At 34.9% G+C, this 20461-nt stretch overlaps 1 protein-coding gene across 3 annotated transcripts; it reads left to right on the top strand.

Moving 5' to 3' along the window:
• Nucleotides 1–6105: 6105 nt before the first annotated feature.
• On the top strand, nt 6106–13963 carry LOC101892105 (protein argonaute-2). 3 transcript variants are annotated; one of them, XM_059129815.1, is made up of 11 exons: nt 6106–6270; nt 6377–6451; nt 6520–6696; nt 6760–6864; nt 8847–9121; nt 9181–9269; nt 10777–11365; nt 11428–11793; nt 11864–12523; nt 12587–12954; nt 13015–13963. In XM_059129815.1, exons 1-11 carry the CDS (start codon nt 6255–6257, stop codon nt 13106–13108), a joined length of 2814 nt encoding a protein of 937 aa, XP_058985798.1. In that variant the 5' UTR covers nt 6106–6254; the 3' UTR covers nt 13109–13963. The 3 variants fall into 3 exon arrangements, with proteins under 3 accessions (XP_058985798.1, XP_058985797.1, XP_058985800.1); XM_059129814.1 differs by having other exon boundaries at nt 6757–6864; XM_059129817.1 differs by lacking the exon at nt 6760–6864.
• The last annotated feature ends 6498 nt before the right edge of the window (nt 13964–20461 follow it).

Here is a 20461-nt window from a genome sequence, read left to right as displayed (position 1 = left end):
CACCCTTTATAAAATATGGGTGGACAACTGGATTGTCATGCCATCAATCCATTGCCCACACCGATCGAAAGCCCAACATGTGAAATACAGGAAACAATATTCTCCATCATAGGAAAACCAAATAAACGCTGGGGAATACTTGCTTCTATTGAAAGAATTTAATGTTTCCTGCATCTCATCATGGGGGCCATACCTGCAAGAAAAAAGCTGAAAAGAAAGAAAAAAATATTAATAAAAATTTTAATAATTAAAACTGGAACGATACCGCTTGGTGTTGGCTGTTGGTGTTTTGCGTGATTTTGACTTCTTAGTAATTTTGACATTTGGGTCATATGGTGAATCTAAGTCTCCAAATTTTAGGAAGTGTTCGGACAAACGAAAGATCCGTGTCGGCAAAACAGAGCGTAGAAAAATTGAATGATACTGTATTATCGGCAAAAGGGGATGTTTTTAAGAGTGAAAGTTACTCTTAAAAGGTTCGGAGAAAATGGGATTTCAGAATGTTGCAAAGGGTTTGTTGCAGATAAACCTAGAGGGGGACGACTGGTTTTAGGAAAAAAGGGACAAATCTTGAGGGCTAGGAAAATGGCTAGTAATGGAAAGGAACCATTTTTGTTCCCGAACCTATAAAAGGTAGTACTGATGGGAAAAACAGATTAGTTATTTAGTGGTGTTGAGCTAAAAAGCCTTTTTTTTTAACATATAATCGAAATATATTGACATTTTTATTTGTGAAAAAAATCTTTTGTTTTGTGAAAAGAAAAAAAAATAAACGTGTAATTGGTAATTAGGTAAAAATATTTAAATTAAAAGAAAGGAAATGTGCAAACACATTAATAATTATGATATATTAGGTGACTGGAGGGAGGAGAGAATAAGCCTTAAGTGTCAAAGGTTAATTAAACCGTTTCTTAAATATACTCCGACAAACAAATAAGGTAAGAAAATGAAGTGCTAGGAATGGACAGAAAAATATCCAACGTAACCATTCTTGTTTTATTCGGCAGGTCGGAGTCGGGTACAGACAGCGATATCTTGTGGGCAATATTCACATTAACACCACTGACCGACATTTGTACTTAAAGTGGTAAGTCAACTGTACCCAACGATATAGTGTCACCCGAGTACCATCTATGGGTGGACTGACACATTGAATTAACTCTCCACTCGTCAGTTAAAGCTCAGCACCCAGAAAATACCCAATATATTTCCAACTTTGATTCTATGCTGTGAAGTCTCCAACCTGTTTTTTTTTAACGTCACAGTGTTCCGGGATTACATATAAACCTCTAACTATTTAAGTAATTCCAACGCAACGAATTCTTATTCTGACTAATGTTAAAAGGTTGCGGATGTGACGAAGTATTATTAGACTTCATCAGGATTTGAATGGTCGTAGAGGTGACCCTGGAGTATAAGACATATTGACAATTACAAACACATACAACACATTAACACATCACGAATTTTATTAATTTTTTTTTCGACAACCAATTTTCATATTTTTAAGTTTTTTTTTATTTATTCCTCTATGTGTATTTATTGTTTATTTGAAATTTATTTATGTGATCTACTGTTAGAGTTAGGTATATCAACTTAAATGTTTTATTGAGTTTTTATTTGGACATTATTAGTTTATGTTCCTAGTAGGCAAGTTTTGAAACTATTCGTCGGATCCCCTTTGAGTCCAGGTAGAAAAGAGCTCTTTTTTTTGGTGACGTTAGGGTGGGTCGTATATTCGATAGTATAAAGCTTGTTTATTAGAGTAATTCTGTGTTTTGATCCTTATTGGATATTGTTTAGAGTTCGTCCAAAGGACTAAAGAAAACATTATAGTTATTTTCTAATCTGGTCAAAAGACCGTTCGTATAAAAAAGGTTAAAAAAAGAGAAATAATTATTACTTTGCTCTATACTCTTTTAACGAGTTATTTTTATTATTAAAGTTTAATTTATATTTTTTTTATAATTTTATCAATACAATTTTTTTGTTAGTTTTTTTTATATATTAGTTTTAATGTTAATTATAATAAAATGACTTAATGTATGTTTAAAGAAAGAAAAAGAATGAGGATGTGTTAAAGAGTTATTAAGGAGGGAATAAAAGGGAGGTAAGTGGTGTGGGATTGTGCGGAAAAAGGGGTCATCAGGACAATAAAAGGAAGAGATGATCAAAGGTAGGGAGGGCGGCTAAATGGCTCGTGTGTCAACAGACGTTATGGATTTGGATGGTATCATGTTCATCATTATAGTGTTGTTCTTTTGTTGGTGAATTCCCATAGTTTATTGTTGTTGTTCCTGAGCCGGATGTTGGGATGGGACTCACCCCAATGGGAGTCGGCAGAGCTGGTCGGCGATATCAAGACATCTCAGGCTGCCTAAGAGGGACACATAACAGATATAGCTCCCATATAAAACTTCGAGCGATTTACATTTTATTGTGCACAAAACGTCTGATATTTGTCCAAATGGGATGGAATTTGGCACATACGACCGAATTGAGTCTAGAAGCTAGTATGTCAAATTTGGTGAAGATCGGTTCAGATATAGCTATAGGTCCCATATATAATGTTCATCCGATTTGTTATATTTGTTACCCACAGCCGTTATATGCACTCCGTAACAACGATTTTCAGGGAAATATATCAAATGCAGCTCAGAAATATCTTTGCCAAGTTTTATTGAAATCGGTTCCGATTTGGATATAGCTCCCATATATATCTTTATCCGATTTCAAATTAATTGTGCACCAAATGGGCAATACAAGTCCGGATTTAAAAGATACAAATGCATCGGCATATTTAGTCCTTCGCACTTTAATATAATTATAATTATTTTCATAATTAAATTATTATAATTATAATAATATATAATTATAATAATGAATAATATAATAATATATAATTATTATTATGATTATAATTATAGCGTATATGTTGAATTCTCCCATTAAAACATTTAATTGTTATGCGGAGCTCTAACTTAGCAGAAAGTGGTGTATGGTATCATAAAGTCGACCCCGCCCGACTTTAAGACTTTCTTTACTGGTTATATTATATGTCTTTGAAATGGGCAAAGACATATAATATAATAAGATGGGACATTACATTGTTACTTTTCTTCAATAGATGGCGTTGGTAGTGGAAAAGTATGTTATGTCACGATATCGTGACATAGCATTATGTTATAGTTTAACAGAGCTGACGCTTTTTAAGGGTTGTTGTTGATTTTATCGATTCAATGTACAAGGAAATGCTCTGGAATAGATTTTTCAGAGCATGTCTATCATACCTGATATTTTTTTTCCGCGTATTTCCGCCATTTTTCGGCGATATCGGAATAACATATTTTTCTAAAATTTCCAATGCATTTCTGTTATGTCGCCTGCCATCTGTTAGCTGATTGAAGAATTAAAGCCCATATGCATTTTGTCCAATCTTTATAGTTTTATGTCTTTGAAATGGGACATTTAACTCTAGTTATATTGTATAGATGGCGCTGGTAGTTTGAAAAAACATTATGTCACCTTATCATGACATAGCATTTTGTATGACAGTATGACTGTCAATTTTATATGATTTTCATTATTTTATTCATTTATTTACAATTATATTTATAAATAAGCGCTTCAAAAATAATATAATTAGCTATAGCTAATAAGTCCTTAGGCTATTGATTTAGTGTACATGGAAATGATCTATTTCTGTTTGTGGTATAACATTCCTGACCCATCCGACTATAATCTTTTATAAATTGTTTTTTTTTATTGCTGATTCTCGGAACTCATTTTTTCATTTCATATAATATATATGAATGAGTCACATGAACAAAACATTAAACAAATCAATACTGATTAGATAAGAGGTTGTTATTTATACACTGTTCTAGAACTCGGGGAATCACATAGTATTTGAAACAAATTCCCCCAATTGAATGCGGAAAGGGTTGCCAACTTCATTCAGAAATAAAAAAATACATACATCAAATACCAACGTCAATACATATGTTCTTGCTAACAATTATTAAAAAAATTGCACACCAATTCTCCGTTGGAACAATTACAAAAAAACGTAAGAAGGTAAAGTCATATAATTATATGTTTACAATTTTTTCAAATTTATACATTTGACAACATCTCATTGTCAAAATCCATATTCATAAATCCATTGTATCCACACAAACTCAGAGATGGGAATTGTTTTTTATGCATTGAAATTTGACAAGGTGAATTATAGAAAATGCAGAGCTGGGAATGCTGAAATGAGGCTACCTTTATTTCATAGTAACAGGGATATACAGACAAAATCAGAGAAGGGAAATGTTTTTTATTCATTGAAATTCGACGAGGTAAATTACAGAAAAGGTAGAGCTGGGAATGCTAATTTGAAATGAGGTAACTTTTATTTCATTGTACCATGAATAATAAATTGGAAAATACATTATTTTCCTTGCAGATGGTCAGCAACATGGCAGAATTAAGAAGGTAAAGTCATACAATTATATGTTCTTTCAAAATTATTATAAAATTATGTCAATATGTTTATTTATAAATCCATTTGTTAATTTAAACAAATCAGAGATGGGAACCTGCTTTCTGTGCAGTGACATTTGACAAGGTAAATTACTTCGGCTGCCTTCTTCGGAAAAGAGCAAGAAGAAGTCATGGTAGAAGAATACAGATAGTCGCATCGACACAGCTGCTGGGACAACAAACTGTCAACCCGATTTTGGAATTGAAAATTTTGAACAGAAAAATATTGAAATAAGTAAAAACTGTTGAAAAATACATAGCATATCATCCTCCGATTTGCGTTGTATAAGTAAACATATAAAAATCTACATATTTTAGGCAAAACATATTAAAAAAATGTATTCTTCTACCATGGAAAAAACCACCGATGACTTAAGTCATTCAAAAAAGCTTTTATTATATTCTCACCTTAAGGCAAAAAAAGATCAAAGCTTTAAATGTGACATCGGCGAGAAAATACAACGCTGTTTGCATTTTTGGCTGCGTGACACGTAAAAAACAACACTGTTGTAGCGCTAACCCTTAAACTATTATTAATTTGGATTGACCCACATTATCAAGATTTATTCAACCAGATTTATAGCCAGTCAGTGGGTTAATCTTAGAAGAATATAAAGGCCGTTCAGCTGGTAAGAGAATGCTAAAAGTAGCCTTAAATGTTGTATCAAAAAAGCCTTAAGGTGTAAGTACACTTTGAACCATTTCTGCTGATGTTGCTGTTTTCTTCCGTTCATTTCCTTGACGTCGGGCATCGCTACCAGTATCACGATAACGAGCGATGATACGAGACACAAAAAGATTTATTCACATTTAAATACTGGAGTGCTCTAACGATAACCACATTTGGTTTATATAGAGAAATATAAAGAAATCACACTATCACGCTTGAATTCCATCACAAAAAAAATTTTTTTCTGGAAAATGCTTTCGTACGCTTATAAACAAAATAATAAGCTGTCACTGGAATAATTTTAACAGCTGTCGGACGAGTGGCTTGGAAATGACAGCAGCCTGAAGTTGGTTGCAGTTTTTTCTTCTCAGCCGTATGCATGTTTGACATTTGACAGAACAAAGGTACACGTATATAAGAAGCTTGAAGTCATGGCTAGGCATATTTTGTGACATTTCATAAAGGGATAAAGGGATTATAATTAGATATTAATATGCCTAGTCATGACTTCAAGCTTTTTATGTACTTGCACCCTAAGGACACCAAATAAAAAAAAAAACATTTTTGGGGGGTAGCTAGCTGTGCTACTATTTTGATTTCAATTTTGTCGCAGCTGCTCACTGCTATTTTGTGTTGGTTGGCGATTTCAAATAGCAATATCTGTCTTTGTTATTTATTTATTTTTTTTTTTTTTGTAATCCGTTTCTATTTGTTGACGCAACTCATAGATAGACAACATATTTTGAGAAATTTTTAGCCCGCAAGAATGAAAATTCTCCGTGCAATAGCTAAATTGGCATTAGCATTTTAAACCCTGGTATTCTCAACTACATTTGTCTCAATAATGTCCCTAATTTACGGACAAATAAAACGAAGGCATGGCAACCCTGAACAACAGAATATAAATACACGAACTTAACGCACCAACAAACACACAACAAATCATATTATTTGGTTAACGTTCTAATTTGAAAACAAAAAAAAAATTTCAAAACAATTTTTGTTTTTGCAAAAAATATAAAGATTTTTAGGAATAAAAAGTCGATCAGCAGCCATGGGAAAAAAGAATAGTGAGTATTTGCAAGGGGGAGTTGAGAAACAGTCTTGTTGGTATTTAGTTTGTCTGTTGGTAATTAAATTAAATGGTGAAATTCTTTATTTGTCTTTCTCTTGTAGAGTACAAGCCAGAAGGAAAAAAGCCGGAACAAAATCAACCTACACCAGCTACAGTCTGCGAGGATTCCAAAACAGGTAAGTGTTTTGTAACTTTATTTTTTGAGTGCGCTGGAAACTTCAGTACTATTGGTGTTGAAATAAAGGTCGAGATGGTCAACGGGAAAGTGGATCGGATCTATGTCAACGTGCACCTTTCCAAGAACAAAGTAGAAAAGACAACCAGAAGAGTACAGAAAATAAACAACAAGGAGGGCAGCTAATGCAACAACGAAATTCAGCACAACTACAAAGGGGACAGGCACAACAACAACGAGAAAAAGGTAGGTCAACAAAATGGTAGAATTCTAGATTACAGAATGCTGTAGTTTTTATCAATTTAGCAGATCAAAATGTCCAAAATATCAGTGTGCAGCGCTCACAGCAAGGAAGGCAGATGAAGCAGCAAAAAAGACAAGTGGGGGTTTCAGCAGTCATGGGAAAAAAGAACAGTGAGTATTCGTAAGGAATTGTTATCGTTTTTTTTACCCTCAGCCATATGCATACACATGGATACGTTTTGATACGGCCAAAACGTGCCTCATCTTTAGACCATATCCGTTTCAGGACATGTAGAGCCGATTTATTGTTGTCCGTCCGTCTGACTGGTGCGCACCATAACTTTTGAAGGGGGTATCTGTTTGATACATCTTAATACTATAATCAAACTTAGGTCGAGTTTGAAGATGAGAGCTATATCGGTCCATTCCATCTAGTATAAAAATTTACTTTATGAAAAAAAAGAAAGGATGATCTGATTTTGTTCAAACTTTGCAAATTTTAATAGGTGAGGTGCGGGCAATATCAAAAACGGTCAAAATTTTGAATATAAATCTAAAAAATGCACAATCACAATATTTTTACCAAAATAAGATCTGGTGTGAAGTAAGTTAATATCATCTCACTCCTTCTGGTACCCATCCCACAAAGTGGATAAATTCAGAATTACAATGAAGCTCATATAACGGGAAATGAGCATTATATCACTTTCAAACTCAACAATTTCCAATGTTGCTACTAACACACGATTAGCTGCGAAAATAGACAACAATTTTAACAGCTGTCGGACGAGTGGCTTACAGATGACAGCAGTCTTAAGTTGGTAGGAGTATTTTCATCTCACCCTGTATTTTGACTTCTGTTATGATTCATACTGTTGACCCTAGGTTCCGAAGGAATGGTCCAATATTATCCATTTCGTATCGAACCTAAATAAATATGATGATATAAATATTGAGACATGTCAGGTTTGGACTATATCGACTACTTCCTACACTATATCAGATATGTGATAATTTTTAGAAAATGTTAAAATGCGGGTATATTCGACAAATGTGTTCCATTTTCAAGCCTCATCTAACACTGATACAAATATTGGCTTGGGCAAAATTACAAGGAAATCGAACATTTTTATCCAATTTTATACGAAATCATAAATTTCATATTCATCTCAGGTTTTGGCTAGAGAGAAATATTTATATATAGCAAGTTGTGAAGAATCGCCGATTTTTTTTGGGCGATTTTTGGCAGATGAAAGTATTGAAAACTGGTGAGGTACCAGAAGGAGTGGACCGATATATTCCATCTTCGCACCAGACCTAGGGTTAATAAAAAAAAATTGTGATATCTGTAATTTGAAGACAATCAGACTCTTACATCACATTTTATAAAAGTTATAATTATTCAAAATTTTGACCTTTTGTGGGGGAGGTACCAGAAGGAATAGGTCCGATCCCAACAATCATCATAAAAGATCTTGTGTTGATAGAAGTATTGAGATGTGCCAAGTCTGAATGGAATCGGATGTTAATTTCGCTTTTTAGAAGCTCCATAGATATTCCAAATTTTTACCTTTTGTGGGGGAGGTACTAGAAGGAGTGGACCACTTTATCCCATCTTCACAGCAAATCTTGTGTTAGTAGAAATAATGGGATGTGTGAAATATGAAGAGAGTCGGATAATTATTTCGTATTTAATAATCGTTATTCGAAACGTTGTCCCTTTGTGGGGGAGGCACCAGAAGGAGTGGACAGATATATTCCATCTTCACACCAGACTTTGGGTTAATAAAAATATTGTGATGTGTTGATGATGTGACAATCGGGCTCTTGCATCGCATTTTATAAGAGTTATCATTATTCAAAATTTTGACCCTTTGTGGGTACTTATAGCAATACGAAGATTTTTTTTTTTCGAAAAATTTAAACCTCTATCGAGGATCCCAAAGAGATCCTATTGGTTATGTTTTCAAAATATGACAAAAAATCTCTTTAAGCGAGAATTTACTATTTGTCATGAAATTCAACTATGGATCTCTGAGACATCAAAATTCTAAATAACCCAAACTCCAGTAATTCATAAACACTTCGAAATTGTTATAGGATTAAAGCCGCATTTAATATAAGATCTAATTTTTCTGAATTATTCGTTGCAGGTGGACAGACATCCTGTACTGGCATTGTTCGTGGCACACGTGGTACACCAGGTACTGTAGAAGTTAACTATTTGAAATTGTTACTTGATAGTATGCCCAACAAGGTCTATCACTACGACATTACAATAACGCCTGTTCGTTCAAAACAATTTGTAAGACTTGCTTTTCAAGAGTGTAAACAAAAATATTTCCATGGTATTGAGGCTGCTTTTGACGGAAAAAAGAGTTGCTATACACCAAAACGACTTTCTAGTCCAATCAACTGCACAGTTAAGGTATGCAATTTCATGGTTTTCATAATGAGGTTACAAAAAATACCAATTTCTTTTTAAAGGTTTCAGACTCAAACAGCCGCACCATAGAATTCCAAGTGGAGATAAAGGAAACCCTGGATTGCGAGGTGGATCTAAATTCACTTCGGACGTAAGTTGACAGAAACTCTTCTTAGATTTCGCTCAACTGGTTACACAAAAGTATTTATAATATTTTAAAAATATGTTTCTCTCTATTTGACTTAATAACCCATTGAAAGCAAGATCGATATGAGATGCAGGGTGAGATAAAAAAAACTGCAACAGAGTCAAACGCCATAATTTTTACTTTTTTTTTTAAATTTTATTGAATGAAAGCATGTTGGAAATAGCATCAAAGTTTAGATTTGTTCGAATTGAACACCTTTGGCACGAATTATGACCTTCAAACGGCCAATGAAACCGTCACACACTGCCCGAATGTTGCTGTGCGGTATTTTGCCCCATTCCCGGCGAAGCGCATGTTTGAGGTGATCGACACTTTCCAAAATAGTCCAGACACAATAGTCCAACGAATTGGTATCCGGAGATTTTGGTGTCCAAAGTGCACATTTCCAGCTGACCTCTTTGGCAAGTAAACTATTTTTTTCTAATCGGAGAAAACCAAATTCGGCAGTTCACCACTTTCGACCAAGCGAATCAACTCCTTAGCTCTTTTGAGTCTATTTTCTTTCTGTTGCGGTGTAATTTCTTGAACTTTTTGGAATTTCAATGCCTTTACCCCGAGCTCATTTTTCAATATTTGCCGAATGGAATATTACGATATGTTCAGCTCACAAGCAATTCTTCGGCCACTGAGATCAAGTCGCTACCAGTATCACGGTAACGACCGATGGTACGAGACACAAAATATTTATTCATATTTCAATGCTGGAATGCTCTAACCATAGCCAATTGTGGTTTTCCTGCCAAATGTAAATCCACTACCACGCAAAAAATAAAACCACACTGCCACGCTTGAATTCCATTACGAATAACATGCTCACAAGCTACGAACGAGTGGCTTAGAAATGATAACAGTCTCAAGTTGGTTGCAGTTTTTTCATCTGACCCTCTATGTATGCTATGTGAAGTTTAATATACTTCGTCTAAATTTCATGTTGATATCCTTATAACCCTTTTTATTCGCTACACCACAAGGTGGTCAGGGTATTATGTCTTTGTGCATTTGCTTGTTACAGGTAAAAGGAAACGATAGAAACATATCCGTCCATCTGTCTGTCCATGTATTTTTGTAAAGAAAGTACAGGTCGCATTTATTGTCCGATCCAGATAATATTTTGCGCAAGTCTATTATTATTATTATTATTATTATTATTATTATTATTATTATTATTATTGTTATTATTGTTATTATTGTTATTATTGTTATTATTATTATTATTATTATTATTATTATTATTATTATTATTTTTATTATAATTATTATTATTATTATTATTATTATTATTGTTGTTATTATTGTTATTATTATTATTATTATTATTATTATTATTATTATTATTATTACTATTATTAAAGTCAATACAATATTGCATTACACAGAAAAATGTCTTCTCTGCAAACTATTCAGGTAAATACGCGATACAATCATGTTTCCTTCTCTTCTTGTTTTGCAGATACCACAATGATTCAGTGTCCGACAAACCAATGAGGGCCTTGCAGGCATTGTATGTTATTTTGTCTGAAAGTAATCACGAAAAGGGCCTACGCGTCGGTCGAGCATTTTTTTGCAGACCCATAAAACCACACGATTTGGGGGATGGTTACGAAGCTTGGACTGGTTTGTTTGAGGCTGTAATTTTAGGCGATCAGCCCTTTCTTAATGTCGACATCACCCACAAATCATTTCCTTGTGAGTCTAGCCTGATCGATTACTTGAAAAATCAGAAAATCGGATTAGGCCAAGATTTAAGGAAGAACAAACAAGTACAGAGTTATCTTAGAGGCATTAATATTGTGTATCAACCACCAGAATCATTTAAAATTTTTGCCAGGAAATACAAAGTATTGAACATAGGGAATTCTGCTTCCCAGCTACATTTCATAAATGGTGATGGTCTACAAATGACTGTTGCTGAATACTTTAAATCTCGGGGATACTCACTTAAGTATCCGAATTTAAGTTGTGTTGAAGTCGGTTCGACGGCTCATTCGATATATTTGCCAATGGAACTATGTAAGATTGCAGGGGGCCAGGTCTTGAACGTAAGTATACCAAAGTTAATTGAGAGTAGCGCCTGGTGGTTCTGAAACGTAATGTTGTTTAGCGTAAAGACGAATCAACACAAGTACGGAACATGATACGTTCTGCTGCAACTTCTACTAATGTTCGCAAGAGAAAAATCATGGATATGCTGCAGTGTTTCAATCTTAATGCCAGCAAAATAGTCCAATCATTTGGTATTAAAATTGATTTGAATTTTATTAAAGTGCCAATTCGAGTTTTACCAAGCCCGATTATCGAATATTTGAACGGTCAAACTGTTAATGTAAATCGCGGTGCTTGGATGATGGACAAGCAACAATTCTTGATTTGTACTAAACCGCAAGCAGGCAAGCAGGTTGGCCACAAATGGGCAATAATATATCAATCAGGAATTGAATACATACATCTGGATAATTTCAAGAAATCTGTAAGTAATACAAGCACAGCAGGTAAAGTAAGCTACTATGAGAGGTGTTTTTCTTTTGTTTTTCTTTCAGGTTCTAAAAAAGGCAAAGGATTTAAACATGCATCTTGAAAATACAGCTGAAATTATGGAATATACGGATATTTATAACACTCTTCTGAATCTGGCTAAGAGTGACTATGCTTTAGTCTTTGTTGTCTTAGGCAGAACCGCTTATTACCATATTAAGCAGGTTGCTGATTTAAAAGTAGGAGTTTTAACGCAGTGCATACAAGACAAAACTGTTAAAAAAATTCCGCAATCTCCACCAATTATCTCAAACCTTCTTTTGGGGGTAAACGGAAAGCTTAACGGAACCAACCACAAGATATTACTGGACAATGATGATGACATGAAAGATTTAATGGCTCCCATTAAAAATGTGATGTTCATGGGTGCTGATGTGACGCATCCCTCTCCCGATCAGCCCCACATTCCTAGCGTGGTGGGAGTTACGGCTTCACACGATCCAATTGGAGCATGCTATAACATGCAATACAGATTGCAACAGTCTACTAAGGAAGACATTGAAGACATGGAGTCGATCACGAATCGGCATTTGGAGTTCTATTTCCAGTTTATGAAAACGTATCCTACTCATATTATCTACTATAGAGATGGCGTCTCGGATGGTCAATTTCCCATTATACAGAGGGTTGAATTGAGTGCAATACAGAGGGCTTGTCGAAAAATGGTAATTAACTTTTGTCCAATCTTTAGAAGTGATTGATAAAAATATTTCCATTTATTCCTGCAGGGATGTGATGCAAAATTGACCTGCATCATCGCAGTTAAGCGGCATCACACTCGATTCTTCCCAATGAAGCAACAGCGCGGTGAACGCGACTTAAATAATGTTGAACCTGGTACTGTTGTCGACCAGATGATAACACACCCTAGAGAAGTTCAATTTTTTATGGTTAGTCACCAATCGATTCAAAGCACCGCCAAACCAACTCGCTATAATGTTATTTTAAATGAATCGAACTTCGATATTGATCTCTTGCAACAATTAACCTATAATTTGTGTCATTTATTCCCACGTTGCAACCGATCTGTTTCCTATCCGGCTCCAGTTTATCTGGCGCATGTGGCCGCATTTCGTGCTCGGGTTTATTTAGAAGGGTGAGTAATTAAGACATAGATGACAAAGGCAAAGATATATATAATTGTTAATGCTTTTAGCACTAAAACCTTTTCCGAAGTCTTGGGTGAAGAATATGAAAAGCGCCTAATTCAGCCACGATTAATGGAGAGAAATCCAATGTTTTTCATATAACATATTTTAAAATGGCCATAACTCCTTAAATATTGAACTCTAAAACTCCACCCATTTTGGATTGGTGCACAAATCGGATAAATATGTATATGAAATCTAAACCGATCTCGATGAAATTAGGCAGAATTATTCTGGAGTATTAATATGGTATCTGGTTGGAGGACTTTAACACCGAATCGGATGAAACATATATATGGAAGCTATAGCCATATCTGAACCGAATTTAACCAAATTTGAAGTACTACCTTTTTTGCTGAACTTGCTCGGACGTGCCCAAATTCATTCATGTTCATTTGGACGCCTATTAAACGTGTGGTGCACAAAAAAATTGAAATCAGAAGAAAATACATATGGGAGCTATATCTAAATCTGAACCGATATTCACCAATATTGCCAGGCATGCTTTTGGACTGAACCTGGCTGTGTGTGCTAAAATGGATTTGCTTCGAACTAATATTATGCATTTGGTGGACAATATTTAGAAATTCGGGCAACGCTATATCCAAAACTGATCCGATTGTCGCCAATTTCAATAAAGTTCATCCTTGGGCCAAACAAATGATTTGTGGAAAATTTCAGCTCAATCAGACAATGAATGCGACCCGTACTTTGTTTACAAAAATACCTGGACAGGCGGACGGACATGCTTTAACCGACTCAGAATGTGATACTATGACGATCGTCAAAAGGAATTATGGGTCTATTTCGTCTCCCTCTGCACGTTAGAAACGAATATAAAAAAGATACAATACCCTGCCCTGCCCCACTGTGTGGCGTAGGGTATAAAAAGTGTAGAGGACACAAGGAAAAAACTTAGAAATGCGGTTAAAAAAAATAAACTTCTGAAGATTTTAATTACCTTTTGGCAACTGTAAATGAAACATAGTGTTTATGTGTCGGTGTGTGTGAAATCTGTGTCTACGAATAGGGTATACATGAGACGAATAAGAAGTCACGACCTGCCTCAATATTTACTAAGAACGAAATAAACGTGTGACCAAACATCTGACAATAATACTCAATACTCATACCCACAGACATACACAGATGAAATCACATTCCCCAACCATATCCTCTTTGCTTCCACCCAACAGCAGGGATAAGGAAAATGACAATCAAAACAAAACAATACAAATATTTTCACTTCATTTCCATTTAAGTTGTTCGGAAAAGTTCGTGTGTTCTCTAAGGAGGGGAGGGTAAAGAGAATATGCGAAATAATATTTTGGGCGCAAAATTGAAATTCATTGATACATTTATGTTGCCGCCGCCCATTCTATTTTAATACTTACAACAAATAGCACGTGCTTGCAACATGTTGTGTTTTGTCGTATGCAGTATGAAGGATAGTAGGAATAAAAACAACAGCAAACGTTATGTATGAGTTCGATCAGAAAAATCATGTGTTTTACGTTTCGATGTCATCGTTGCCACTTTGAGATTTCTTTCGAAAAGTGGTCGGTAATTTTATTGTAGCCGGAAGTTGTAGTAGCATGGAAAGCAAACACAGTAATAGGTCTTCTGAAAACATAAGACTTTCAAGAGGTCTTCTGTAGACATAAGACTTTCAAGAGGTCTTCTGTAGACATAAGACTTTCAATAGGTCTTCTGTAGGCATAACACCTCCAAGAGGTCTTCTGTAGACATAAAACCTCCTAGAGGTCTTCTATAGGCAGAAGGTCTTCTGTATACATAAAAGCTCCTACAGGTCTTCTTTAGAAAAAGATCTCCTAGAAGTCTTCTATAGACAGGATATCTTCTAGAGGTCTTCCATAGACAATATACCTCCAAGTGGTCTTCTGTAGACATGGGACCTCCTAGAGATCTTCTATAAACAGAAGACCTTCAGGTCTTCTTTAGACATAAGACCTTCTAGAGGCCTTCTATAGACACGAGACCTCTTCGAGGTCTTCTATAGACACGAGACCTCTTCGAGGTCTTCTATAGACAAGATATCTTTTAGAGCTCCAAAAGGTATTCTGTAGACGGAAGGTCTCCAATAAGTCTTCTTATGACAGAAGACCTCTTGGAGGTCTTATATGGGCATAGGACCTACTAGAGGCCTTCTATAGACAGAACAGTTCCTATATGTCTTCTATAGACAGAATACCTCCTAGAGGTCTTCTTTAGACAGAGGACCTATGATATAGACGGAACATTCTGTAGACATAGGACCTCCTAGAGGTCTTCTATGGACGGAAGGCATCCTATAAGTCTTCTATGGACGGAAGGTCTTCTAGAGGTCTTCTGTAGACGGAAAACCTCCTAGAGGACTTCTCTTGACAGGAGACATTTATTAGGTCTAGAATAGAATACCTTCTAGAAAGTTTTCCACAGACTATATATACAATATATCTGCTCGAGAACTTCCATAGACAAAAGATCTCCTAAAGATCTCTTTAAACAGATCTTCTTTAAACAGAAGACCTCCTAGAGGTCTTTCATAGACAGAATACCTCTTAGTGGTCTTTCATAGGCAGAATACCTCTTAGAGGTCTTCCATAGACAGAATACTTTTAACTAGAGGCAGAATACCTGCTACAGGTCCTATATAGGCAAATAAAAACCTACTAAAGGTCTTCTATAGACAGAATACCTCCCGGGGTCTTTTGTAGACAGAATACTTTTTAAAGGTCTTCTATACACAGAAGACCTCCTAAAAGTCTTCTATAGACGGAAGACCTGCTTTAGGTCTTTTAAAGCCAGAATACCTCTTAGAGGTCTTCCATAGATAGAATCCCTTGTCATTAATAGTAATGCTGAAATTGACACTTACGACTACAAAATGTTTGCTGGGTAGCCACTTTTTCCGGGTGTAAAAGCTTTGTTGTCTTGGGGTCATTTTTAGCTTAAAAATTGGTAGAAAAAAACCCAACCCTACCGGCAACACTGCAGCACACAATGGTATGGAAACGCGCTCCCATTGTTGTTGTAGTTGCTGCTGCTGTCGCTTCTTTCACAGTTGGTGTTCACACAGCGAACGACAAGTCCTTATTTGACAAAGTGTGTGTAGTATAGAATCCTTTGCTGCTGAAGTATGTTAAGCAAGGTGGTGGTACTTCAATTCCAAATTATATTTTTAAAATCAGTTAAATGTAAACTTTCGAACGGAACGGTAACGCGAACGGATAAAACACCGAATAAATGGTCGATTTGAAGAAGCTATTCCATTGAAAGGATAAATAAAACCATCAGCAGCAAAGTTTGTTTGTTTGTGTGTTTTCTGTTTAGTTCAGAGTCAATGTTGTGCCAAAGAACAGGATATCATAAAAAAAGGATTATCAATAGTTGGTAAATAGAATTTAAACAACAAGAAAAATAAGAAGAAATAGCCAAATAAAAATAAAAGAAAACGAAACGGTATATTGAGGCAAGCGGCAAAAAAGGAAACCTTATTAAAAGTGCATTTGTTGTGAAAGTCGAAATAAATTGAGGTTGTGTAAAAACCAAAAAAAAAAAAAAAGGAAAAGAAACGGGGAAGCTGAGGTAGCAGCCGTTACGTTTGAAGTAGTCCTGATGATTGTCAGACAGACAGACAGACAGTCAGACGTAAATGGGATATTCGCTTGTTCTTTTTCTTGTTTGCAGCCGTATGTGTGATGCAAATAATTGGAGTGCCATTAAGGATAAAATGTTGAGCAATAATTGAATGCAAATACTTACAAATTTTCGTTGAAAACATCAGGTCGTGTGTGTGCTTGTGGAGAGCAGGCAAATGGAGTTAAACCACTTTATCTTGAAAACGTGTGCCAATTTAATATTCGCGCAAATCGTTTATGTTGTAAGTCATAATCGGGATGTGTGTGTTCGAGTCAAAGAGGTGTATACGTGTGTGCGTGGTGACGGCAATCAAGGTGAACACACATAAGTGACCCGGTACAAAGTACACGTTAATGATGCGAAATGTAACCACAAATAAACTTTTTTGTTTTTGTGTCTGTGTGTGTGTTTCGAAATAAATGGCAAATTTGAGCAATATTTGTCGGTTGCAATCAAAAGTGAAAAATGAATCTCAAAACGATAGATGGATATGTTAAACTTCGAATTAAGAACTTAGAAAGTTTTTCTAGTATTGTCATACCATAAACCTCCCTCCCTCTACTTTTAACTTCTGATTTTCTTTGTTCTGAAGGTTCCTGCATTAATATTGGCATCGGTGTTTTTAAAGGTCCTGGTCCCACTTGTACATATTTTTGGAAATCCTTATGAGTAGAAATCATCCGTACAAAAATGATTCAATGTTCCACTATTTTTTTTTTTTTTGGGTATGTAGAAGGTCCTAACGATAAAGTTCAACTGAATGGATTTCAAATCGCTATTTCTACAGTGTCGACATATTTGGAGGATTTTAAGCACCATAATTTAAGTTGCAACATTTGGGAATGTTCTTTTAAGAGTTTTAGTATAGCCTAAAAACAATGAAATACATAATAAGTAAAAAAACAGTTAAGTTCGGCTCGGCCGAACTTTTCATATCCTTCACCATTTGGAAGGAACGTGTAAAATGTAAAAAATTTTTAAAAACATGTTTCTAAAAAGTATTAAAATTCTGAATATCAGGCGGGGACTATATGGGACTATACAAAGGCGTGGGCCTGTATTCACAATTTTCTGCCAGAGAAGGCCTATTGTAAATTCTAAATACAAATTGGGAAATAATGGCGTTGAAATATGTATCTGAAATCGGCCGGTTCGAGCTAAAATAAATGAAATAATGATTTTAATTAAAATACTATCATCTAATTCTGTTAGAAGTTGCGGCACAAACCTTCAAAATAAGGAAAATCGGGAGCTACCGTTATATGGGGGCTATATCAATTAATGGGCTTGTAGCGAACCTTTTTTCGCAAGGAGAGAACAAACCTGCCGAGAACACCAAATGTAAAGTTTCAACTGATTTGTTTGGAAATTGCGGCAGAAACCTTCAAAATACCGAAAATGGGAAGGGTTATACCTATTAGTGGATCTGGATCGGATATTTTCTGCAAGAAGAGAACAGGCCTAGCAGGAACCCCAAATGTCAAATTTCAGCTAACGTGGTTGAAAATTGTGGTAGAACCCTCAAAAATAATGAAAATTGGGAAGTACCGTTCTATGGGGGCAATATCAATTAGAGGATATGTATCGAACTAATTTCGCAAGGAGAGAACAGACCTACCGAGAACCCCACTGGCCATGTTTCAGGTGATTTGGTTAGAAGTTGTGGCAGAATACCTAGAATCGGGAGGTACCGTTATATGGACCAATATAACCCAGCTGGAACTTCAAAATATCCATGATTTGTTTTCGGGAAGTCATTATTATCATTTTTATCATTATTATTATTATTATTATTATTATTATTATTATTATTATTATTATTATTATAATTTTTATTATCATTATTATTGCTTTTTAATCCTTACTCCGGATTCTTGATCGGAAACTCCATTAAAAACCTGTGATACCTTACAAAAATTATAATATATTGGAAAACCCTCTTAGGTCCAAATCGGGACTTCAATTTTCTATTAAAATTGGAAATATTTCTTAAAGAAAGACGAAAAGTCGGGTGGACCGACTTTATGATACACAACACTACTATTGTTTAACAAATTCACGTTTATAGCCTTTAAGTCCTTGAAAAATATTCTTTAAAAAAATCCACGTTTATAGCCTTGCAAGCCCTTGAAAAATATTCTTTAAATAATCCACGTTTATAGCCTTGCAAGTCCTTGAAAATATTATTTAAAAAATCCACGTTTCTAGCCTTGCAAGTCCTTGAAAAATATTCTTTAAAAAATCCACCTTTATAGCCTTGCAAGTCCTTGAAAAATATTCTTTAAAAAATCCACGTTTATAGCCTTGCAAGTCCTTGAAAAATATTCTTTTAAAAATCCACGTTTATAGCCTTGTATGTCCTTGAAAAATATTCTTCAAAAATCCACGTTTATAGCCTTGTAAGTCCTTGAAAAATATTCTTCAAAAAATCCACGTTTGCAGCCTTGTGGATGCTTTAAAAATATTCTTTAAAAAATTTACGCTTTGTCAGGATGTCATTATTATTTTTACCTGATGTTTAAAAATTTAATTTAAAATTCCATTTTTTTAAGGAAGTCCTTCAAAACCCTAGTCTTTTAAAAATTTTCTTAAAAAAAAAATCAAATCAAATTTAATGGCCCTTTAAAAAATGTTTCCAACAAAATGTGCGATTTTTTCTCTGGAGTCCATTAAGAATTTCCTCATAAAATCCACTATTTTGAGTCAGAAAAATCATCAAAACATATTCATAAAATCCGAAGGATGTTCAGGATGTTCTTTGAAATGTTTCTTATAAAATCAATGAATTTTAATTTAATATGTCCTTCAGGATATTCTCTAAAAAAACTATACTTTTTCTTTCCAAAAACCACAATCTTTTGTAACATTTAATTTTTATTATTTTTGCCTTTATTTTATTATTTTATCATTTTTTATTTTACTTTATTTTATTATTTTTTATTATATTATTTTTGGTTGTACAAAAAATTTCCAAAAAAAAAAAAAAAAAAAAAAAATAATGAATTTGATTTCTTCAAACAAAATCTGTGATTTTCTATTTGGCGTCCATTAGGCTGTTTCTTGTGAAATCAATGATTTTTAGTCCGGAAGTCTTTTAATATCTTCGATTTTATATACATTTTTTTTTGATATAAAGGGTGGGATAAAAAAAAAACTGCAACAAAGTCAAACGCCATAATTTTTACATTTTTTTAAGTTTTATTGAATGAAAGTAAAAAATATCGGAAATAGCATCAAATTTTAGTATAAGTTTAGATTTGTTCGAATTGCTCACCTTTGGCATGAATTATGGCCTTCAAACGGCCAATGAAACCGTCACACGCTGCTCGAATGTTGCTCTGCAGTATTTTGGTCCATTCCCGGCGAAGCGCTTGCTTGAGGTGATCGACACTTGGAATTCTTTAGTGCCAACCTTGATTTCCAAAATACTCCAGACACAATAGTCCAACGGCTTGGTATCCGGAGATTTTGGTAGCCATTGTGCGCTGGAAATGCAGAGAGGAACCTCATTTTGTAACCATTCTTGGGTGGCGCGTGCTGAGTCCGATGGTGCTTAGTCCTGTTGGAATTCCAAGATCTGCGGCCAAAATGTTTGCGTGCCCAAGGCTTTAATATACCCTCCAGAATATTTTCGCGATAATAATCGGCATTTATTCTGATGCCACGGTCGATTAATATGAGCGGAGAGCGATCATCGGCTGTTTTGGTGGCCCACACCATTACCATGGCCCACGTTTGAGTTCTGGTGGCTAGCCGAAGGTGACCTCTTTGGCAAGTAAACATGATCATTTTGTTTGTTTATAAACCGCTGGA

This window comes from Musca domestica, unplaced genomic scaffold, assembly GCF_030504385.1.
Source record: "Musca domestica strain aabys unplaced genomic scaffold, Musca_domestica.polishedcontigs.V.1.1 69, whole genome shotgun sequence".
NCBI classification, from domain to species: Eukaryota; Metazoa; Arthropoda; class Insecta; order Diptera; family Muscidae; genus Musca; species Musca domestica.
The sequence above is the reverse complement of the archived record's forward strand: the minus strand, read 5'-3'. Positions and strand labels throughout refer to the sequence as shown.

What these genes read in the sequence shown, in the direction of transcription:
- LOC101892105 (XM_059129814.1), top strand. An exon ending in CAGGGGGCCAGGTCTTGAAC is followed by an intron (nt 11,366 to 11,427) that starts GTAAGTATACCA and finishes AATGTTGTTTAG; the next exon opens with CGTAAAGACGAATCAACACA. An exon ending in GCTCGGGTTTATTTAGAAGG is followed by an intron (nt 12,955 to 13,014) that starts GTGAGTAATTAA and finishes TAATGCTTTTAG; the next exon opens with CACTAAAACCTTTTCCGAAG.